Source organism: Rhinolophus sinicus, chromosome 1, assembly GCF_057876585.1.
Source record: "Rhinolophus sinicus isolate RSI-liver-muscle chromosome 1, RSI-T2T, whole genome shotgun sequence".
In the NCBI taxonomy this organism is placed as follows: Eukaryota; Metazoa; Chordata; class Mammalia; order Chiroptera; family Rhinolophidae; genus Rhinolophus; species Rhinolophus sinicus.
The window spans coordinates 74110002-74136147 of record NC_142501.1 but is presented as its reverse complement, the minus strand read 5'-3'; the positions used below and the strand labels follow the sequence as shown (position 1 = coordinate 74136147).

Genomic DNA, 26146 nt, shown 5'->3' with positions numbered 1-26146 from the left:
AAAGAAGAGGTAGTGCATATATACAACAGAGTATTATTTATACACACACACACACACACACACACACACACACATATATATATATATATATATATATATATATATATATATATATATATATATATAACGAACTCTTTCTACCTGAAACAACATGGATGTACCTAGAGGGTATTATGCTAAGTGAAATAAGTCAAACAGACAAAGACAAATACCATCTGATTTCACATATATGAAAGAATAATTAATAACCTAACATGACCTAGAAGTAGGCTGAGAAGAGGGGAAAAAAGTCACCATCAGCCATATATCTTTCCATTATATTTGATATCTTTAAATATCAAATATATATATACCGTGTTTCCCTAAAAATAAGCCCTAACTGGAAAATAAGCTCTAGCATGATTTTTCAGGAGGACATCCCCTGAACATAAGCCCTAATGCATTTTTTTTTAGCAAAAATTAATATAAGACCTGGTCTTATTTTGGGGAAAACATGGTAGATAGATAGATAGATAGATAGATAGATAGATAGATAGATAGATAGATAGACAGACAGATAGATATAGATACAGATATATTTTAAACTTAGATACTTAAAAGTGATTAAATATTTCCCATTATAAATGAGTCTGACTGAGAATTATACAAATCTACTATTGACATTTTCCCAGCCAGAGTTTTCTTAGTAACAAGACTCTTATTTTTATACATGCAGAAAGAAGTGATAAGCAAAGGAGGTCATGCTGTAGACTGAGGCAGCTTTGGGTTCAAAGGCAAACATGTACTAGACCTATGACTTTAAGTGATTATCACTAATCTGACTTCAAATCTCTGCTTTTCATCTCTGTCAAATGGTGATAACATTTCTTTCTCATGGGTTTCTGATAAAGTTTAAATAAGAAAATATAGATAAAATGTACATAAATTTTGTAACACAGAGACTTGCACTACGTAAACATTTAACAAATGATAATATTATTATAAAACAGTAAATTATTACTATTATCTTACCAAAAGATTAGCAACTCCAAAAAGCCTGTCAGGGATTTTGCAGGAAAGATTCTTAAATGGAGTTGAAGCAATCAGAGTCGAAAGGACAACAGGGGTTACATGATCCAAATGACATCACTCTGATAAATATCCTCCACTAACAGTTAAAAAACTTGAATGCTGTTGAGTGCTCTACCTTAAGAAGATTTATATTCCCATTTATAAAATTATTCTGAATTGATAAAACATTTCAAACAACTATTGCCACATGTGTAGACTATGATGTGAAATTTTCTCATAGGATGGCTTTATTTACTTTCAACTATGTATGTTAATAATAACAAAAACAATTACTGACATTTATAAGTCATTTACTCCAAATCTGGCTCTGTGCTAGAAACTATCCGTAGGATTGCCTTATGTAATCTTTAAAACGGCCAAATGAGTTAGATATTCTTATTAACCACACTCTACAAGATTAGAAATTGAAGTTTGAGGAAGGCCTTTTACTATGTGACAGGTACTGTTCTAAGCCCCATATAAATATCAACTTATCTAATCTTTAAAATGGCCTTATGAAGGAGCTTCTATTATTATCATCATCCCCAGTTTACAGATTAAAAAATTCTAACTGAGGCTCAGAGTCTTTGAATCGGTCACCCAAAGTCACACGACTAATCAATGGTAGCATGGAGACTCCAACCCAGGCAAGCTGGTTCCTGGAGCCATCATTTCAACACCACAAAATTCACAAGTATGCTGACTATGATAAATTCAAAACTTTATGGCTTTTTTTTATTACATTTAGTTTTGAAATGTGGATTATGATTTTGATATATTAAATTCTGTTATGTCAAACAGGGACCCTGGAGTTAAAACGCACTACTGACTTCCATCTGATCCAAACAGAAAGACTTTAAATGAATTATTACTACCGAAGTCAGAATAGCACACTTAAATGAGGTGTCCCAAGAGCTGAAATACAATAATTATAAAATTATTTTGTTGAGTCTATAAAGCCTCAGAAAAAAGCACTTAGGTATTTCATTGAGGGAAAATGAATCATTATAATTTTTTTCTTTACTAAAAGAACCCATACATTTAATAAATATGTCAGCTATATAACATTGACCCTTACTTAATTATAACAGACCCTACTTCCTGTTCAGAATTTTTTTTTCCTGTAGCTGAACTGCCAACCTGCTTAAAAGGGCAGATGTAATTTCTCTCTAGGCTATCTACTCACCGAATAGACAGAGAATAAAAAAGGAGACACGACAATGACTGCAACGTTTCTAATCGATTAAAACAAGCCTAATAATAGGTTTAATGTGCTATTTTTATAACTGTAGGGTAGAATATATATTTTAAAATATAACATTTGCTGTATGTAGAATAAATATAAAACAAAACAAAATAATAAATAGAATGCAAAAACAAACTAAAAATACAGTACAAATATAATAATTATATAGGTTATTTTTGCCTAGAAACTTGTGCCTACCTGTGAGAAATTAATATAAATTCTATGTTGGGAAAACAATGCCTTATAAAGGACATTGACTGAACATTTGAAATGTGCCAGGATATGTAATAAACATTTTATATGCATTATCCCTGTGACTGTTCCCAAGACTATGAGGTAGATACTACTGTTCCTATTTGACAACTAAAGAAAATGAGACACAGATTTCAGTAATTGTCCCAATCATACAGCTGGTAAATGACCGAGCTAGACATTAAATCCACATTTGTTTGTTTCTGGAGCCTGCCCCTTTACGGTATACCCCCTTTTATGGGTAAAAACAAAAATATCTGTTAACTCTATAAAACCAAGAACTATTTTCAAAGACTAATAATAAAAATAATAGCCGCAGTAGCAGCAGTAAGAGATACAGGAGAAAGTCATGGCATCTGGATTCTAGTTTGCTTTCGACAACAGCTAGATTAACTTTTGAAGGCCTCAAATTCTTGAGGAACGGGGAGGCCTAGAACATACTGGAGGTTCTTGAAAAATTAAATTCTGGTTTTCTAGCTTCAGCAAGAAACACTGTTTCCAAAGGACTACGTAAACCATGACTCTGGTAGCCCTCTTGCTACACGCTGAGTGTGTAGACCTGTAAATGTTTACAACTGTGGACGCGTAGAGGCCACCTTACCTATAAATGAATGGAGCCACCGTGGCGGTGTTTGGGTGGCTGTGCTGCTGCTGAGGAAGCTGGACGGCACCATTTCCTGGGGTCTGCCCACTGCTCTGCCCCCCCAGCCCAGCAGGAGGAGCTTGGCTGGCTTCCCTTCCTTCCGAAGGAGCAGGGCAATTGGATGTGCTTGCTTTCTCGGTGGTTATGGGCTTAGGTAGGGACTGGGAAGGGCTTCCCTTGGTAGTCCTGAATTTTTCAGACTCTTTGCTTGCTGTGCTGCCGGGTGAAATGGTTTGTTTTGCTGTCGGCACCTTGGAGCCTGGTTTTGGAATCCCACTGGAAGATGGGATTAAGCTTTCTTTCTTGGCTGCTGTTGTCTTGCTGCCCTTGGGGATCAAGCTTGCAATTTTAGAAGTCTTTTTTGGCGCCATCTCCATCACCTGGTCCTTCTCATCCTTGACTGGTTTTTCAGTGCAAACTTTATTTTTGTCCCTGCTCTTTTCCTCTTTGTCCTTTGGCTGTAGCAAAGATTTTTTATTGCTGAGATTTTTGCTTCCAGCTTTTGGAGGAGCTAATTTAGGGGAGACTTTGGGGCTGCTACTTGTTGACCCACCACTATGCACTCCACTGTTAAAACCTTCCATTTCCCCGGATTCAGAAAAGGCATCATCGTCTTTCCCACCATCACTGGGTCCTGAACTGGGAGCCTGTGGGGGGCGTAGAGCAGTCCTGGCATTGACCAGCTTAAATTTTTCAAGCATGGATTTCTGTCCTGAGGGTGCTGTTTTGACCCCTTCTGAGACGGGCAGCTTCAGTCTGTCGGCAGCCGGTGTCGGGGAGGTGGCTGGGCTCGCCTGCTTCACGGTCAGCATGGTGGAAGTGGCGCTGTGCTTGACATTCATAGACTTGCTACGCCAGGGTTTGCTGGCGCTCGGAGAAGGGATGGCGGAGGCAAGGGGCTGCCCTGCAGTGCCGGGGGGTTGCATGTTACCATTGACACCTGAAGATGGTTGAGGTCCTCTGGAGGAATCTGCATATCCAGAAAAGACGTAAAGGACAGGCTGATTAGTTTGCATCGTTTATATCACATCACTCAGTACTTCTAACTACAGACACATGCAAGTATTTCTTCTGTGAACCTAAAACAGACATACTGGGTGGCAAGTCATTTTTGTGATGTGGCTGTTTTTGTACCCTCCATCAAAACATGTCCAAGAGGCACTGATTTTTGGAAAAGACTTGCTTTATCTTCCCTTCTAAAATTACTCTTATCCAAGTGAACTTTGCTAGTCACAGATATCCAAAGATGAATAAAACACTATCCACCCCCTAAACAATTCTTGGTACTTGTTTCCAATTACTGCTATAGCTCATAGCAGTAAATTGATATTCCACATAGCCTTATGAAAATATGTTGTATAATGAATATTGAGAAATTGCTTTAACTACAGGGAGACTAGCTTATTGTTATCTGATCAAATATGCTTATGAATCATGATTTTGCTTTTTGTTAATGTTTATTTTTCTTTGTATAAAAGCATTGAAATTTATGCTTATATGGGTCAGATAATCAACTAAGAAATATACATATATACATAATATGTGTACCTATATTACATACAATATACAATCCTTATAACAACCCTACAAAGTATGTATTAATATTATCGTCCTCATTTTACAAATTAAGAAAACTGAGGCAAGAAAAACTACATAACTTGTTCAAGGTCACCTACCCTGGATATGAACTGAATCCAGAGCCTGTGATCTTAACCAGCATACCTAAAGCCTCTTGTACTTATCTGAACACACTTTAAATTCTAATAAAAAATTGGGCTACTTTTTGGGGACCATAGGAAAACAGGGCCTTTGTCATATAGGTACTTTACAACATATGAATTTTTACTCAGAAATCTCATTATGATACGATTTTTATAGGATTGTTCTAGCACTAATTAATGTCTGATCACAAGCCTTATTTTGAAGCATGAAAAACTGAATGTAAAAGAGATTTTATAACATGGTATAGAATAAAAAAGAACTGAGCCTGGAGTAAAAGACCTCAGTATAAATGCTAACATCTGGGAACTGTTTAATTCTGGTACAGTAATTTACTTTACATTTCATCTACCATAAATGCCTCCCTCTTTCATACTTTTTTTTGAGAGGAGGGATGATAAATTATTAAATTATATATTTATGTAAAAGAGGCATCATTTGGTACTGTTAACATACTAGATATTGCCAAATAGATGTAAAACTGTTTTTGATGAAATGCCCAAAGAAAATGTTTTATAAAGAATTCCCTTTTTGTAATATTCCAGAATTAGAGACCATTAAATTTCATTAAGTATTCATAAATGTAAAACTACAATGCTTTTACTTCTAAATGTTTTCTTCAAAGACATGAAAATTCATAATAAACAATATGTACTCAAGCCAATAGGTACAATATGCTAGTCTTGCCCAATTTAAATAAGTGTGCCTAAAGTATAATAGACTTGTGAAACATATTAAAAATAATATAGACACATGCATTTTATACTAAATTTTCTTAAACAAATTGGTATGCCAACATTGACTTCTAATTTTCACTACCTTTCCACAATTCCACATTTCAACTGACAAAAATTAACATAAGACTGTATGTAGATACTCTAGATTAAAATGTAGATCACTGAAAAGTCAAAATCCTTACAAGGTATATTTAAATTTTAGAGCATATGATTTTTTCAGTATTCATGTAAAGTTTGCAATTGTGTCCATTTCTTGAATATTTGTAGAAATCCATTAGGTTCATGTTCAAACACTAAAGTGCTCTGAAAAAAAGTAGCAGTATTGACTAATTTAAGACAAACAAATCCAACAAGATGCATAACATCCAATGTCTCAAATACACCCACTTCCTGTGAATGGATTTCAATCTTTTCCTTCTATCTGTTTTCAATACAGGTAATTCCAAATTTATTTGACTTACAGATCTTTTCAGAGACTGATAACATTTCATCATAATTTGAATCATTCTCAGAAGCAGATAGAACATCGAGCACCTACAGATTGAAATGCCTACCAAATATTTCATCAGAATAATTCCCATTTATTGGTCAAGTCTCGAGCTTGGTCTCACTTCCTCTGTATGAACACACACACACACACACACACCCCAAAAACATTATCCCCACCCTCACCTCTGACCATTCTAGCATCAAATCTGGGTTAGGTGGATCCTCTGCATTCTTCCACAGCTTATATTTCCTCTATTATAGCCATTATAACCGCACTGCTATTGCCTGTTCCCTCTACAACCTTGTACATCCTACAAGAGCAAAGACCATGCCTGTATTACCCACAGTTTTATACTATGCACCTAGCACCTACTATGTGACAGGCACTGAACTAAGTATTGGACATATATTTACTCAATCCTCCCAACAACTACACAGTTTTCTGATCGCTATCTTCATTTTACACACAAGGAAACTGAAACACAAAGAGGTTAAACAACTTGACCAAAGTTATACAATTTGTAAGGAACAAGACTGAGCACTGAACTTAGCCTGGAATCTAAATGAATTCTATCAACCACTATATTATACTATTTCTCAAATGTATACGGAGAAGTTCAATGACTCATTAATGATATTCCTTGAATACACATAGAAAACAGTGATTGCCAAATTAATGCCTTTAATATAATTATATCGAGTGAACCTTATTTCTCAATTGTCTAGATTCAACTGGAAGGTGAACACCACCAAACAAGATGAATTTGCTCAAGTTCAGTGAACTCTATACATGCCCATGCATTTCATATAATGACCTCACTGCTTTGTTGATTTTTGTCCAACATATATAGCTCTGTTTTGCTACGATTTTACTCCTATTCCAACAATTTTAACCAATGCTATTCAGTTCCTACAATCTATAGGATTTGAATCTATACACGTTAATAGTTACTGAGTAGCTATTCTAAGGCACTCCAAGACACTGTATAATCTAGTCAGAGGAAAGAAAAGATTCATAATGATGAATGGCATATATTAAATATTAAATGAGTAGGAAGTGGGAAATAAAATGGTAAAGAGATCAGAGATGCCCACAGGGGTGTGCAATATTAAATAAAATCAAGACAGAGAAGCCAAGGGAGGGAGGGAGGCATTCAAGATGGGGAACATTTATAGAGTGTTTTTAGGGAACTATGTGAAAATGTATTCTATTTATTTACATTTAAAATATGTACATACGTGTATTGGGATACCGAGTTGGAGAGAAATGTAGAACCCCCCAAAATCAAAGTGCAGTCTGCTGTGGCTATTGTTAAAAGGAACATGATGGCATCGTATTGAACTCACCTTCACTGTTCTACACTGATAACAAAAGTTATTTGTGCGATTTCTTATTCTACAATGAAAATAATATAACAATGACTACAGATGGAATAATGCCAACTCGTATTTTATTGGAGGTTCTTTAACTGCATTATTTCACATCAGCGTTCACAACAGCCCAATGAGGGGGGCAGGGCTCCTATGTTTCACTCCCATTTATGGAAACGAGAGCCTTGAGCGCCTAAAGGATTCCTGCACTGGCACCTAGCTAGTGAGGAGTAGTGTGGGGGAGCCAGGGTTTGATCTCACATTGTGTGACTCTGGAGCCCAAGCTCTATTATTGTCATGGAATGAATGACATTTTAACTCTAACACTGTGGTTCTTAACCCTAACTATGCATGAAAGTCACCTGGGATCCTGCTGAATACCCATCACACTGTGATGCAGCAGAAATGCCACAGGCCCCGAGACTCTGCATTGCTAACAAGCTTCCAGAGGATACTGATGCTGCTGGTCACACACCGTGTTTTGAGGAGCAAAGGTTTAATAGACTCCAAAATCAAGGCAATGGCTGACAATATCAGTGTTAAAGTGTTGTTTCGTATGAAGTGTTGTACCCAAATTGGTTAAATTTGTTAAATGTCCCATAGCTGTGCAGTATCAACATTCCGCATTCTTTGAACGTTCAGAACGTTGGCCAGTTCCGCATTCACCGGGATGTTTGGCAATTTGTGGGGAGGGATCACAGAAAACCAAAGACGCCCATCAGGTTCACCTAATGTCCTTTGTTTCATCATTTTAGCCACATATTTAGCATGTCTCTTCCATGGACGTGCAACTAGGTTAAGAAGTCAGGGGACTCCTACTGTGTGCCCGGGAGCTTTGCTGGGGATGAGAGAAGAGGGTAGAAAAGAAGCAGTCAGGACGCTTTTTCACATGCTGACATTAGCCAGGTAAGACTGTTATCAGAGCTCAAGTACAGAAGAGGCATTTCAACATCACTATGCTAGAAAATGAGACAAGAGGGACTACAAATTATAACATCCACAGCCAACCCACTGGCATGGTCACAGCAAAAACGGTAAAATCGTTCTCAGACGAGCACACACATAAGACACTTCTCTAAGCTCAACTCGAAATGTGTCCCCAGCCTGTCTCTCTATAGCAGCAATGAGGTACTCCAGGTTTCATTAAGAGGGCAAATCATAGGTCGCTGTGCATCAGGAGGGCACTGGAATAAAGAGTCTATGAATTCCTTACAATAAAGGTTTCACAACCACCCCAGCTGAAATGACACCTACAGAGTGGGTGTCACTACCCATTCTAGTCACTGTGCCATTGATATATTCAATATTAGGTAGCCTCATCACACTGGTATATTTCTGAATGTTGGTAATTCAGCTTCGGACTATGCATGAGTCCTTATCTGGGTATCGGGAAAAGGACAGATACCTAATGCACATATTTAAAGGGATTCCTGCAATGGATTTGTATCTTGCATTTGCAGGCCTATTTCTACCTACAGCCCTGCTTCTTTTCTCTGGCCTCCAAAGAAAAATTTTTTTCCATACTCTCTCCTTGCCTTCCCCTCCTTCTTCCACTATCATATTCACCACCACCAATTCCACTACAATCAAATAATACAATTTATCAACCGACTGCTTTTCCCAAGTACTTTGATACATGGTATCACGTTTCAGTCTCTTCATACACAGCGTCTCATTTAAACCCATACTAATCTGCAGTCTACTTACCATTTCTCTTGTTATAAATAAGAAAACTAAAGCTTAGAAAGAGAAAGTAACATGTTTCAATCCATACATATAGTAAAACTCAGAAAATACAAAAGTCAAAATTGGAACTTGGATTTATTGGACTCCAAAACTTGGAGGCTTTTGACTCTCTTCTTTTCTTATGTTTGCCACACACCCAGAAATTCTGCTGTGATGGCTCTCCATCCAGAAAGCCACACGTCTGTCACAACAGTGAAGTTAATTGGGTAACTCATTTACTTCTTCCTCAGTTAGTATATAAATGAGGAGAACATCATACAAGACACTCTCTACTCAGTAAAATATATACTCTCTCCTTGGGTATCCTGCTTGCACCATCCTTCGGAATTGATGTAAGAATAGATTTTAACTCATGCTTAGAAAACATCTAAATTCACAGACTTAATTTTTAATGATCTCATCTTTCCAAAACACAACAACAACACAAATAAATAAATAACATTGATGACATGGGAAAAAATGCTAATTAGTTCTAAAATTAACAGACGGAGGTAAATGTGGCAGTCACAACAGGCATATGGGAAGTTTGGATGAGGAGATTTCTCTTGGAACTTCAGCTATCTTTAGAGCCTAGTGCCATGTTGCCAACAGTGTAATTAGCCTGAGAAAGGACACAGGGAACACACTCAGCCTATTTATCTCTTCTTCCTCACTGAATAGTATGTTGCAGATGGAAGGCAAACCAGCTTTCCACGCCAAAGGTCATAACACAGTAACAATACACCAAGTTACAACAACATGGATGGCAAGAGAAGGATTCTTTTTTAAAGTATTCACTGTGTAGCAGGCATTGTACTCAGTGTTATACATGTTCCCTGCTAATTGTAGGACAACTTCAGTATCACAGAACACTGTGAGAGGGAGAAAATGATTAATCAATATAGGTATGGCAAATAGTGGGTTAAATAATTAATTTAGACTCTCATTTAAGAATAACACACCAAAATACCTTTGAACATTAAAAAAAAGTAGCATTCAAATCCAAGTATGTATTATTACCCACTGTCCCCTTGTCTGCCTCACCACACTCTCCTCCATAAATGACTCCTTGCGCCGTGCGTCAACCATCAATATTATGATGACTCAACAGAAACATGGAATGGTGTTACAGGGATCCTAGAGGCCTTGTCCATTCTGCACATGCTTGCTTTATACCACTTGTGATGTTACAGTGCCACTTTGTACAGTATTGTGAAATGTAGGGATGTTTCCACTCATCAGCCAGTTTGGGAAAAAAGTATGTAATTTCTGTACAGCAAGTATAATATGTATATACCTCTCTATATAAGCATTTATACATAAGTAAATAATATATACTCTCAAGTCTATTTATTTAATCATATCACCTGATATATATACCTAATTATCTTAACTCATGCATATCCCCAAGATTAGCCTGAAATTTTCACGTTAACATTATATTCCAGGCTTATATAAGTATTAAGGAAATAAAACAAAAAGTCATGGCAGAATGCATAACCAAATCTCCAGGAACGGAAGGTAATAAGTAAAACATATTTGCATTGCTTTGAAAATAAAATAAAAACAGTTCAGTTCATTACTCTTACAGTAATTTAAAAAGCAGCAAAACACTGAAGAACTAGATATCTATGTTTTAGCAGTCAAAATTCCATGACTAATGCAACATTCACATTAAACCTTATAGCTCTGAAATGTTCAACTGCAAATGTTGCTCAATTCTCAATATCAATCCTACTAGGTCTATGGTGAGTGTCAATGAAAGTAAAACACTTCCACACTAGAAAGTACTTCATTAGGATCCAGAAGAACAGAAAGGATATCTCCTCTTCAGTAGATGTACAGGTGCAATGCACAGATCACACGGGAGAAACAATACAAAGATGGCAGCACACCCTCTGGTACTATCTCTTAGCAACATGGAAAAACAACTCTCTGCTAACAAACTCTGTCAAGTAATACATGTTTACAGATCATCATTTAGAAACAAAATTCCAAACAAAGCCTGGAATATTTACATTCCTAATAATTCTAACCTGTTTAGCGTTTTTCATACTTATTACCCAGATTTTATAAAACAAGAATGATTTCTTATAATAATTTGCATCAGGCATATAAACTGTATGTCCAAATGAATCAGGGTATCATTTTCACAAGATCCTGATTTCCAGTGAACAGGTATTCAAGTACCCTAGAGTACTCTCATTGGGTGCGTGGCTAAATTGATAAATGCTGTTGTTAGAACATATTATTCATTGTTAGTTTCTGAATGGCAGGTCCCCAAGAGAAGAAACTTGGATTCTCAAAAGAAATGCTTATCTACATACAATGCTATCTGCATTTCACCACATGTTCTGAGAAATTTGTTCTCACATTCCATTATAACAAAATGGCGGGATGGCATTGCTTCCTATTAATACAACATTTCTAGTGCAGCCTTTTCTGAAAGTGATACTCTATGGCCATATTCACTGATATTTTAATTCACTGGATGAAATGGTGAAAAGAGCATACTGGTTTGTTTTTTTAAATTGCATTATTATTAAAATAATATTAGATGTATATTTTGAATTGTAGTTTGTGATTCTCTATGATTTCCTTTCATTAGATGTCACACAACTTGCAAATAAGCTATTTTACAATCCAATACATGTGAAAAGCTACTGTGCCTTCAACAGTATGTTTCTTAACAGGGAAATGAAATTGCTTTAATTGTGAATAAACCTTTACTATCTTTTACAAATTCTAGAGATTCTTCAATTGAGTCATATAACTCCTCAAATAAGACTTGTTAAAGAAGGTAAAAAGTATATTTCTCCTTAAAGCATTCAGGGAGCACATTACAGATAATCTGGCTAACCCTTCAAGTAAAATATCTCAATTCATTAATTTTAAAGGTAACAATTTCTAATAACTAAAAAGGAACAGCGATTAGAATTTGAATACTCTAGTAAGTACTTTCTGAATTCTGTCATTATGATACTGTAACCTTTGAAAATTCTTGTTTAATTTTCACCATTCTTAGTCACACTCAGGATATGTATACCAACTAGTTTTGACAGAGATCAACTTGTCAGCAGATAGAATCTTACGTTTTTATTAAGTTATGCTACCACTACAAATCTCCATGGCAAAAAGTTTAAATAAAACCTTACCAAAAGAGATATACCACTGGAATATTATAAATAATAAATTATAAATTATTTCATATGTCATGTTTATTATTGTTTTGTTTCCTTTCATAATTTAAGATAATGTTTTGGAAATACACAATATCATGGCACAGTGATTAATTTAGAAACGTTGATATTAGATGTATTGACATAATTTGTAATTCTATGTTAATAAAAAATGCCATGCAGCATGTCAAATAAATTCCAGGTGGCTGTACTATATCTTATGATACAATTTATGCTTATGGTATGGGTAGTTTTCAGACATTTAATGTCTACTTTTGAGATATTATAAGTACTTGTGAACGTGAGATCACACACATTATTATTACTATTATTGGATTTTTAATTAGCTGGAATTAAAAGTAATAGCTAACTCAGTATGAAAACTCTTATCCTTTGCTGTAGATTTGGACCTAAGCAAATCTGCTTTCTATGGTCAAAAACAAAACAAAACAAAAAAAAACCTCAAAATGTATGTCATCTGTCTCCATCTTGTGGTTATTTTAAATATTGCTACTGTCTAATTTTGTACTACTTCCTAAACCTACATAAGAGACAATGGATATGAAAAAATATGAATGTTTGCCTACCTTTGGATTTTTACTTTTAAACAGTAGAAACTAACAAAAAACACTATTTCACATGACAGAAAAATAAAGATACATCACATATCAAAGTGTTAGGTCATCTAAAGCATTTCTAGGTCTCTGTCAATGTTCGTAATTTCTTGCAAAAACATTACATAACTGTAGTATCATGTAGGTAAGCTGAATATTTGAATATTCTTTTCAATACACTTCTATGTCTAAACATGTTTAGTTTCCCTTCGAATTTCATAGCACATACATATGACACTTTCCAGGAAAATCACAAAACGAGGGAAAATGTTTTTCTGATGAGGAATTGTTGTCTTCTTTCTCCCCAGAAAAAGTAAAAGTCTTTAGTAATACTTTTTAGGTTCTTAAATCATAGGTTTTATTCTATATTTTAAAGACAAACTCCTAACTTACAAATACACATTATTTTTTTCTTTTACCATTCAGCTCAAGAACTGGAGAGATTTATGGGATCAAGACACACTGCTTTGCTTTCAGAGATTTAGGGTCTGTCCAATTTTGTTTTAATGGGTGGGACATTTTCACAAAAGTGTCTAATTCATGGATTACCCCTGTCAACTCATGTCTGTGTGAGATAAAGTTGTCTAATCAGACAGTCTACAGGAAACAATTTGAAACGATCTAAGCTGAGCAAAAGAGTTCCTACCTGATTGAATTAGTCAAACCAAATTTGCCAGCTGTTCTACTAACTAAGCATATTTGGCACTTTTGGATTATATGTATCATTAGAGCTAGAGATAAATATTGTGAAGAGAAGTGAAAATTCTACTGATTTGAAAATGCTACCTCAAAATCCAGCAGTATGCCCCTATCCCTCACACAGGCACACTGCTTACGACAGTGTAGGTTCTTGCTTCTCTTGTGTTTTAGATATAAACTGCATACTCTCTCACCTGTACTCACGATCCACAGCGACATGCATCAAGCCAGCGTCTCTTTAATTGCATATTTTGCACATTACAGAGAGCTCTGCACCACACGGTTTATATATAATCTGACTTTAACACAGACTCCTACTATGCGTTCTTTCTTCCTGATAACTTTGAGTTTTAATATTTCCATTGTGCACTCTTTCAGTAAAATAAAATAAAGACGGATAATATGTCTCCTTAGGAAAAACTGAGGTTATCACATTTCTGTGTCCTGTTGCTTACAAAGATTAAATACGCATCATGTTTATGTGTCCAATTTTGATGCTCCCACTTAACTGCCCAAAACACTATGGTACTTAAGTTAACAAAAGCTAACGATTCAAATAAATTCAATATAGATTTATGATTTCAGGAGAAGTGTTCATAAAAATACAAGAACAAAAGGAAAAGCTATGTATATGCATCTAAGAGAAACTATTTTGAGAAACAGATTTTACACTGTATGTAATTAATAACTTTAAAATAAACAAGTCTGTTTCCTTAAGATGTTCTTTAGATAAGAAAAGCCTTGAAGAAAGCTGGAATCCAGGAGGGAGCACTTAGAAAACACAGGAAACTCCACTGATAACATGTCCATTCCAAAAGCTGTAACGCTGCTCAAACATTAGATATAGCATGTCATTTATGATACACATCTATTAGACTTATTGACATAATGACGTAACAGGCTAACACTTACCTTTTTCATTGCCATTTGCATAAGTTGGAGGCTTGTTTTTGTCAATGCTGTTAAAGCTCTGACTTCTCCTATTTAAATTAGAGGCTCCCTGGACCTTGCTGCTGCTGCCTGCAGCTGGCACCCTAGAGGGACCTGGAAGCCTGAAATAGTATAAGAAAAATTACATCATTATTGTACATTATGAAAATATGGGGAGCAGGAGGCTCTCAGAAGAAAAGAGTTAATTGGAAAATCACAATATATAATGTTCTAAAATCTATTTAGCAGAAAGTGTTGATTTAAGTGACAAATAAATAAATATAAGGTTTGAGACTCTTCAGTAAAACATTGTTTCACTTTTCAATAAACACGGCTCCAAAGAATACTAATAATATAGAGCAATTAGAAATAAAGTCACCTTTAACTGAAAAAAGTCATACTTACCACACGCCTGATGAATAAAACTTTGATTTAAAAGTACTGTAACAATTATATAAAAAGAAAGGAAATAATAACATTTGACTTTATTATGTTCTTAGGGCACTAATCAGCTACCTGCATTTATTGTTAAGTTTTCTTTTCAATGTATGGGACATTTGTTTTTATCTTAGCCAGCTGTATCCTAAATGAACGTGTACATTAATAACAAGCAGAATAAAGTTAGTGAACAAATTGCAAACACTACTTAGTGACTAGCTAAGCTAGTTAGCTACTCTAAGCCATGTAGTGGAGACCAAGGTCATGAGTTAATTCATATGTGACCGACCTGCCTCACATAAAAACTTTCATTCTCTTGCCAAAAGGAAGCACCTAGGCTTCAGCTGGTTACCTCACAAGTGTGGCCAACTGATCACAGAAGTGACATGACAAGAAAGGATGCAGGTCTCGGAAGAAGAAACTCTGTTAGCAGAATGATGATTTAAAATACACCTATGATGATAACAGCTTCAGCTATTCTTTGTGTATGAAGGACAGGACATGAGAAAATATAATGTAGACTACCTTTAAATTAGGGGGTTTCACAGGAAGTTATAATCCCCAGTTATTTTATTTGGACTATAGATCATTTATTTCACTGTTTAAATAGTTTCTATATTAAAAATTTAAGTATCAATTATTTCATGAATTGTGCCTCAAATGTGCAATTACTATATTTTATTTCATACTGCTAACATAGATTGCATATGTATAATTAACTCAATGCACATAAAGTAAAAAATAGAGATTAGGAACTGATATTGGCTCGCTAGGACATAGTTGAAGCACATGATATTACAGGTTGCCAGCCACTTTGCTAGCATTTGCTGCCACCATCTGAGTGCCACTGTGTATTGCTCTGATCATTTCTATTTTCAAAGAAAAGCAACTCAAAATAATCCAGAACTTATAAAACATGCCTGAATTTTTATTGTTCCCTTTTACAAAATCTCTAAAATAAAAGAATGTTTATATCTGTTATATTGGTGCCTCAAATATCACAATTTCACTATCCATTGTGACAATATTCACATTCAAACTCAATTTATAATATTACTTGATACATTATTGCTATAAGTTATTAGGACAGAGAATGCTTAAATAACATAAATGCTTTTTAAAGAGTCAGAGGAACTGTGGGATGGAATGAACATCAGGGAAGCACAAATGCCAGCTTAAAAACAGAAGTGTTGATTTCTTGGAATAGATAATAATTTCAAAATGTTGGCTATATTTTGGAGTTTCAATACATATGGCTAATAAAACGCCCTGTCAGCTATTTTGCTAATTAGAGATTGTGTCATACACAAGCTTAGAATCTTTGTCAAAGGATTCCGACCTTTAGCTTTTGTTCAAATGGACCTACAGGTGTTGTAAGAAAAGTACAAGGACCACAGACACCAGAAATGTTAAGGAGCAGTAATTGCACTCTTCAGAAAAAACTCAACTAATTAATTTGGCCAATTGTCCCGATCATAATAATTCTGAGAACTATTCCTATAGACACAGTCATAGATTAAGAAAGTTCGTTCTAAACCCACATGCATAAACAAATTTTGTCACAAAACTTGCCCTACTTGCAATAAAAACTGACCTCTTTCTAGAAAGCAATTAAAATGCATTTTAATCGTTGCTGTGACCCATGAAGCCAAGTGATCTTTAGTTCTCAGAAGAACAAATTAAAACAAATTTAAAAATCCATTTGCTCTTCTCATTACCCTAATTTGACAGGCAGCCAGAGCTCCAGATCATTCATCACAGTAATAAAAAGAGAAATGAGAATAAGGAAAAAAAAAAAAAAAAAAAGAACAAGAGAGATATTCTATTAAATCAAAGTACTTAAAATACATTTTACATTCATAAGTCATAGAAGTGGTAATAAAAAATGCTTACTGTACATGTGTACATGGCAGGTCACCGTTCTCTGCATATCCTAATTTATAACATATCTCCTAAATTTTAATTAAATATCCTTTTGTCTCTACAGAATCGTTTTAATTACCAATATAACTTAGAAAACTAAGGCAAGGGGAAAATCACATACCTCAAGTCACGGCATCACAAGCAGTCCTTGCAGCCAAACACTGTATAATACGATTATTAGAGCAGTGACTAGCGCACCACCACGGAGTCACTTCCCCATTGAGTGAAAGGGCGGATATAATCACATACTAATCAGGGATGCAAAACACACTTGCTGTGGCTTCCCTCAGCTGTTCCATGCTATCTATCACCATTCCTTCAGCAACTTAACATTGAAAAGAAAATCACTTTCAACACGCTTTTATATACCAATATTTCCCAAACAGTACATAACATACTGTCATTTATTTGAACAGACTATCTTTAAAATACATGTTATAAATTAGCAAAAAATTAAGCTATTAGATAAAAGAACAGAGCAGGCTGATCTGGTGCTAACTTCCCCACAAAAATCTGCCAATGTTTCTTAATTCTGCTTCAAAATGTATAGTAATTAATACCTGCCCATATCAAAATGCGATTACAATTTTGGTGCATAACTTCCAGATTCTGTGACTTGGAAAGAATGGGGCCTTCGAAGAATTTTTTTTTTCCCCCATGACTTTCTCTAAGCCTACTACGTACTTCAGCCCAGTTACAGCACTATGTATGACAAAACTAAAAGAGAAGAAGCCAAACCCCATTTTAACGACTTAACACAAATACGCTTGTCCCTGAGACTGCATAAGGTCATCTTCTTGGAAAAATTCAGTCCTCTAACCTCTTCATCCAGAAGTAATTTTTGAAAAAATTTAGAATGATAGGACAAAATATCACTGGGCATTTACTTTATTATCTAACAAGCAATAAATTAGAGATATTAACTGACCTAGTAGGCTTTTTTTGACTGGTTGCAATTCCACTGTGATTAGACTGAGTTGCATATCTGGCTGCCAGACTGTATGAGGAGAAACAGAGAAATTGAATTAAAGAGATTCTTTGAACATGGAAAGAAAGCACAAAGTTACAAGAAAACTATGAGTTAATGAAATGCAATTGGAACATGTATAAACATGTATAAAGAATAAATTAATTAGAAAATTATGATAATGCAACATATATACCATGGCATTTGATTATGAACACATTATGAAATAATGCAGTGCACCCTTGTAATAAAGTATGTCATCACTGACTTTAAAATTAAGCCTGTGTGATGGTATTCATATTATCTTAAATAGTTTTATTTCATCTTATAAAATATTCGACCTTTGTAAATGAATATGAAAACTTCAAGAAAGCTAAAGCTTGACTTATGCAATAGAGAGATTGTCTTTCTCAAAAAGGTAAAACAAAAAAAAGAGTATTGAAATGAGTCATTATTTTCTTTAATAATCTGCTGATGTGCTGTTTAAACTAAATATTATTTTGAAAATTAAGTGATTAAAATATTTAGCTTCTAATAATTTCTTATTGATCTTTCACCCTAGTTAAAATATTTTGAGGAACTGAATAATACGAGATGATTTTCTGAAGAAAGATCGATGCAAAAATTGAGATTAAAGTGAAGTTAAATTCTTCAAAAACAAAGTGAATGAACAACTAGTGATGGCAATTTCTGGGCATTCTTGAATTACAATTCTTTGATCAAAATCTTCGATCAAAAACACACAAGAAGGCAATATTTAAAACAAGTTTTGAAAAGCAATGAATACTTTATAAGCGAAATGAAAATTTATACTTTAAGTTAAACTGATTTCTGAATTACCTAAGGATTCTGAAACTGGTGTTTTGAAGGATATAGTGAGACCCAATAGACCTGAAACATGCTCACAACCCCTGGGATGGTCATGAGTTGACTGATGCCTGAGTGGAGAATCACTTCTCAGGTGAATGGTGATGATGCTACATGAACCCATTTGTTGTGCATGCACAGTTTCCAAGGCCTCCAAGGAAACAGAAACAACATGGGTGTGTTGGAATCAGGGTGGAAGGGCCACTTGAGGCCCTGCTGCAGTTGATACAGTTGCTTTGCTGCTGAGCAGAGGGCATTTTAGTCAAGGGGTGGATTTCTTAAGATGATGACATGTCTCCTACGTCAACACTTAACACTATTGAGCCAGTCTGTGATGGCAGCAGGCAGATTCTTAAAACCGCCTGGTTAGAAAGGAATAAATCTTCATATCTAGGGAGATTTTCAGGTTCACAGAGCACTTGTTTTTCACATTTGATATGAGCTGTGTTATTATTTGCATATAGTATTCCATTCTGCCTTCCAAGTACACTGGGCACTGAGTCAACTGGCTACAACTGGCCAAACAAATTACCTCAGTAAGAATAACAACAGAGAATAATTTAAAAATAAAAACCAAAGTGTCTCAATGAAATCTGATATGAATTTAAAATTTAAATTTAGAAACAAAAGCACCAGGATTGAAGAAAATTCTTTTGTGAATTTCTCAACCCACTTTGTTAATCCAAAAGTAAGAGAACTACCTAAAGGTTCATTACTGTGTCTGATCCTGTAACTCTCCAAATTGAGCACAAATATTACCAGGAAATATGATAATAAAACAATGTACTTTCCTTCATGGAATTGAAGCTACCTCATTCATTTTTCCTCCATGATTTTAAGAAGTATCATAACGTCTAGTAGAGATGTGGAAAAACAACAACATTTAAGGGAGGTTAACTGACTTGGCCAAAATGAATTTGGTTTTATGACCTGCATGTTTTCTAATTTATTACTAGAGAAAACTCAACTTGTTGCTTATATTTTTGTACCAAGTCCTAGTACTTGAATCTTTTGCAACTTGGCTTCTGCTCTGCTTCCCTTGCACTTGTGAAACTGTTACTTGAAGAACACAAGAGTTGTATTCATTCTCACCATGCTCTACCATCTTTGTATTTCACCATATTGTCCCCTCTGCCACGTTCCCTTTCTGTTTTACAGACCGTCACACCAAATAAGCTCACTTGATTTGCCACTGTCATTCTTGTCCATTTTCTCTTTCCTTCAACGGTCATTTTCCTTAATCCCTCTCTTAAAGACAATATTTTTCTTATGTCCTCTTTCCTCAAATACTTATGTGCATTCTTTCACTTAGCAATTTGTTTCCTAAGATTTCAAGTAAAATGTACTAGAAACTAGGATTAATATGTATATGTGCATCATACCCCTTGCTATCAACTTCAACTGAGTAAAATTGTCCATTTCTATGACTTTCAAAATCACCATTTAACTCACCATTGTCCTCTTGTTACCACCCAACTCCTAATCAGATCCTTTAATTTCTTGATTTCTCTTCATCATCACTATTTTCTTTAGTACTATGGGCTTTCTTTAGTTGATTCTTACTTTTTTTCTTTTAATTATCAACTATGTTCAATCAATACCCTGTCATGCAGATTCCGCCTCCACAAATCCATCTGCATCTATGTCCTCGTACAATTTCCACATTTATCACACAAACTCAAGCTCTGAACACTTCCCACAACACCTCTATCTCCCTGTATTTTTCTTAGTTTATAATCTGGTTCTGCCTTCCTACACAGCAGAAAGGCATTTTTTCCCTACAGCACTTGTAATACCATTTCCCGAGTTTCAGATTTACAAATGGACCAGTAACAAAGCAGGTGAGTAAGCACAGTTAACGGAATTTGTGAGTAAAACAGACACAGGAACATGTAGACACAGCTCTGAGGCAAGCAGGGTAGATAAATACAATCAGAACACCAGTAAACAGGGTTTCCAGACATCTGGATTGAAGATTGCATATATATATATTTTAATTTATTGGTGTTTTTTTTTTAACAATTGTTAGTAAAATTACATAGATTTCAGGTGTACAATTCTGTATTACATCATCTATAAATCCCACTGTGTGTTCATCACCCAGAGTCAGTTCTCCTTCCATCACCATATATTTGATCCCCCTTACCCTCATCTCCCACCCCCTACCCCCCTTACCCTTTGGTAACCACTAAACTATTGTCTGTGTCTATGACTTTCTGTTTCTCATTTGTTTGTCTTGTTCTTTTGTTGTTTTTGGTTTATATACCACATAGCAGTGAAATCACATGGTTCTCTGCTTTTTCTGTCTGACTTATTTCGCTCAGCATTACACTCTCAAGATCCATTCATGTTGTCACAAACGTTCCTGTGTCATCTTTTCTTAGCGCCGAATAGTATTCCATTGTGTATATATACCACAACTTCTTTATCCATTCATCTATCGAAGAACATTTTGGTTGCAGATTGCATATTTTTTAATCCTGAAATGTTATCAAGTGAGACTTTTTCCTGCTAATGAGTGGCAAAAATATCAGAAACAAAAGCACAGAAGAAATAAATATTCTGAGACCTACTGTGGGTTCTACTAAAGGAAGTATCAGCTCATCTATCTGATAAAGAGGAATATCACTGGAATGTTTTTTATTTCCTCTAACATGGACGGGAAGAAGAGGAGACTAGAGACAGCTAATTACAAAGAAAAAAAAGATGCAATTCATCTGGAGTTCAATACACAGAAGGTTCCAAACTGCCAGAACTTTCTAATCCAGCTTCCATGCAAATTCCCATGTGGAACTGTAATATCCATTAATTACAAGGAAAGAAAGCTTCTCAGAGTAAACATACTGAATTGCAATCACCCATTTTTACTAACCACTAGAGCCTCGCTACTCAAAGTGTTCTCCATAGACCAACAAAATAGGCACCACCTGGGGCTTGTTAGAAATACTCCATCTCATGTCTCATCCCAGACCTATGAATCAGAATCTGCATTTGAACAGAATCCCCAGGTAATTCCTAGGCATAGTAAAACTGAAGGAGCGGTACTGTACAGAATATCCACAAATGTACAAAGTTGGAGGAAAACAAACAAACAAACAAACATGTAGTTTGCAAAGTTGAACAGTGTAATCAGCAGAGTCTAAATATCTCGAGACACGCTTCGTCTTGTACCATATCCTGCTGCTGCTTTAGATACTGTTGACTCCTTTCTTCTAGAAATCCTCACCGCACTTACCTTTCTTAATGCAACCACTGCTGCTCCAGCTACTCCTCCTACTTCCCAAATACAAGTCCACTCACTATCCCCACCCCCCACATTTTGTATTATGACCATGAATATTTTCAAAATCACAATCCTAGACATCAACTAATTTATCCCACCATTCCGTTTATATCAGATCTATATTTTATACTCAAATCTCAATCCTAAACTCAGAGCCTCTTTTGTAAGTATCATGGAGATCCCTCCTGGATACTCCACCTGGATCTATCACCTACAGTTCTCCCAGATATTCCAGAAATGTTCACACCTTAACTCCTGTTCCTTCTTTCAAACCATCTTCTCTCTTTTTGACTTTGCCCTTTCAATTTAGTGCCAGCAACACTTTCTCCATGGAACAATATGGAGGTGTCTTAATCACTCCCCACTTCTTTTTTATCTCTTTGTCATTGATTTCATGGACTCTAAGAATACCTCTTCACTAGTATCTTTATTATCAGTCTATTTTTATTTCCAGGGAAACCAAATCATTCTCCTCACAGACAACAGAATTAATTTCCCCAAGACAGAATTGTTGTCAATTTCTTTCTTTGAAACTGCTGTTGACTCCCCATTGTCTGCAGGGTAAATCCAAGCTCTGAGATCTGGTTTATAGAGTGCTCCAGGATGTCTCCTCGTCCCCTTTTACAGCTTCACCTCCTCTGCACATCCTCCACCCCACGTTCTCCACTGTCACCCATCTCTGCCCCTGGCCTGTGGCCTCTTCTCCCACAGGTCCATGGATTTTCTCATGAGGTTTCCTTCATCTGAAACCCCATTCCTTTTCTTCCCCACGTTAGGAAATCTTACTTCTACTTTGAAATCTTGGCCAGACATCAACTAAGTTAAAGCATGTGTCAAGCCCAGAGTTAGCTTTGTCCTCCACTAGTGCATAGGTCTTTATTCTTCTCAAATTATCAAGTTAATATGGATACTTCTCAGGGTAAATGTCTGTCTCCTGAACCGATTGTATTGTTCAGTAGAACAGGAATTATATTATGTTCACTTTTTGCATTCTCAGTTCCTCTCATGGGTTTGGTATGTGTTTACTAACTAAATAATTGATGAATATTTACAGGGCAATATTATCAAAGAATGGTATATTACAGCACCATCATTTAAGATAGGGAATTGTTTCAAGAATGGAATTATCAGAAGTATATTAAAGTAGGGAGCAGAAAGACACTCATCTTCATGTGTCCTTATTAAGCGACAGACACAGTTTACATTTATATTCTCATTATGCCTCACAATAGTCCTGCATAGGTGATACTCTGCTCCTGGCTGAAAAAAATATGAAACTGAAGCATTTAAATATTAAGTTATCTGTATAAGTTATACCACTTGTAAATAGCAGTACTAAAATCTGAACGTTGGTCCATTAGTTTCTATAATCTGTGCTCTGTTCTATTATCCCATATTGTCTTCTTGAAAATTGATCACAAATTGCAATATTTTAATACTTCTTTTACTATTAACTCATTACCCTGTGGATCTGTACATATCTCCAAGACACTATAATGATAATTTTATACTTCATACAGAATATCATCTCTTCCAGTCTCAAATAAATCTACTTTTAATCGATACTACTTTCAATAGATATTCAGATAGATAACGTTAAATAATTTCATTCACCACGTCACTTACCTAAAAATCTGGAATAGGCAACAAAAAAATGTTAAAAGGGAAGGTAATTTTAGTATCTAGGCAGCTCTTCTCAAACAGCTTCCAAGTAAACACTATCTTTAAAACTTTTAAGCAGCATTTTAGTCAGGGCTAGTGAACATAGCGTATCATTTATAACTTCCCTCTCGCATGCCCATTGCACACATGACCAATCAATCATAGGACTTTTTTCTGCTTAGTCCTATGGTAGCTGCAAAACCCTTGGCCAGCATTCAAGCAACACTTAAAAAAAAAAAAAAAAAAACTAGAATAAGAGTGAAAATTTATTTGCATCTCTTTTCTAAGCTCTCATCAAAATATTGTTAGAAGATTTGAATGGTTCAGCACATAAGTTTTATAGAAGATTCTATTTCTGTTGCAGTTATTCTAGCAGTGAACTTCCATGCAGAAATAAAAATTATATAATCTTATTCCTTAGTCTTCATCCTCAAAAATAAAATTCAATCCAGAGATGAAGCATATGGGCATCACTAAAAATCACCAAATGGTAATATTTGAGCCTCACACTATATAGCATTCTTTATTTCCATTCGATACTAACAAGCTTATTCCAAAAAAAAAAAAAAAAAAATCTCAGTGGAGACTGTTGATATTTGAATTGTCTTGATGATGTTTAATTACTATGACAATTTTAAATATTGTTCTTATTCATTTATTTTACAAAAATTCTTTTAACATCTACTGTTTGCCCAAGTAAGAACCTGGAGAGCCCCGGCAGCTTGATAAGGAACTGAGCCTTTTTCCTGACTGCAGTGGGAATACCAAGGGTTTTAATGGCAGAATACGTAATAAATTATCAGATTAGAGAGCTATTTCGTTTAGCTATGTAAAGGTGAAGTTGGAGGAGGAGGAAGGCTGGGATATTTAGTAAGCCTAGAGACCAAATGAGAAATTACTGCTATGATTCAGGCAAGACTTGATGAGGGCCTGAATGAAGGCAGAGACACAGAAAATAGAAGTGGGTAATCAGAGAAGTTATCACCATTTACATAAAAAATTGAGAAAAGGGAGTATGGCTCCTGGGCCTCTGGCTTGGGTTGCACGGTAAAGTTCCATAGAAGCAGGATGCAGGCAAACAAGATTGAATATTCTTGGTACAGTGTATGAAGAGGAAAAAATCAAGACTCTACTTCTAAGGTGTATCACTAGTCAAAAGGTGAATGAAGTTACAGGAAATCCTAGGAAGATGGATATTCACTGGTGACTAAATCCATTTTCATAGTAGAGATAAACTAAGATCACTTTATGATCTTATTATAATAGTTCTCTTATAAAGTCCATGAATGCTTTTAGATATTAAATAAATGAATAAACAAGAAATTGACTTCACACTGCTAAGTTTTTTAAAATGGCAGATAGACAAAGGTATTGAGAAATTTGATTTAGTTTTCTGTTTTGTTTATTATAATAAGCATAGATTCATTGATGTAATCAACCAATTAATGAATCATTAAAACGATTTTTAATTAATTATTTATTTATTTACTACCTAATGTATTGGCATTGTGCTAGAAAAATTTAATTTGGAAAAATTAGGTTTAAATGTGCAGGGGATTAGTGTTTTACTCTGGGACCTATAACCCTTAAAATCATGTTAGTAACTCGAAACCCTTCCTAGAAAATATAATCTGATATTCAATGGAAACTGAATTTATTTCAAGCTTGAAAGTGTTAGGCAGGTGTGCAAAAACTAGTACATTAAAATATTTACTTTTTGTGAATTATTAAATTGAAATGCTCAGAGGAAAGATCTGGTATACTGGTTAATATAATAGCACAAAAACTAGAGCTAGACCGCTGCACCTGAATACCTGCTCAGCTGTCGTTTGCGCCTGTGTCTTCATCAGTTAAATGAGGATGATAATTTTACCTATCTCAAGGTTTTTATGGGGATCAAATTGCAAATCACTTAAAAGGATGTCTTGTGCAAATAAGTTTTGTAACAGTTAAAAAGAAAATTCAGTGGGATTCAGATGTATGTTTGAGAGCCCCTGAATGCACTAAGCCCCCAGAGGAGGCTCTGTAAATAAATATTCAAGTGAATTCGGGACAACATAACTTCCTCTATTCTTCAGTCCCTACAATTACCCTGCCTTCCTGAGCTTGGTAGTCTTCCCAACACTACATCTGTGGGTTCTCACCTATCACTTTTGAGATTAGTATGTTCTTACTCTAAAACCCGAAAGGATGGACCTCTCAGTACGGTAGCTGAGCTTTTAACTCTGGCTCTCAGACTTTGGATTTATAATTACTTTGGGACCATGATTTCTTGAAAGTAAGTACAACTAAGTCTTATTCTCTCTCAAACTTCCCTACTCACTCTTCTTTCCAGAACTCAATAATACCAGT

At 35.3% G+C, this 26146-nt stretch overlaps 1 protein-coding gene across 8 annotated transcripts in view; it reads right to left on the bottom strand.

Moving 5' to 3' along the window:
• Positions 1-26146, bottom strand: part of NAV3 (neuron navigator 3) — a 772754-nt gene that overhangs the window by 173618 nt on the left and 572990 nt on the right. For 7 of the 8 annotated variants that reach the window (XM_074325380.2, XM_088800952.1, XM_019753171.3 and 4 more), the window contains 3 exons: positions 17944-18012; positions 14637-14776; positions 3150-4161 (listed from right to left, as the gene is read on the bottom strand). In XM_074325380.2, coding sequence (XP_074181481.2) covers positions 3150-4161; positions 14637-14776; positions 17944-18012 — 1221 coding nt within the window. The remainder of the gene's footprint in view (positions 1-3149; positions 4162-14636; positions 14777-17943; positions 18013-26146) is intronic. The other variant, XM_074325379.2, reaches the window with a different exon arrangement.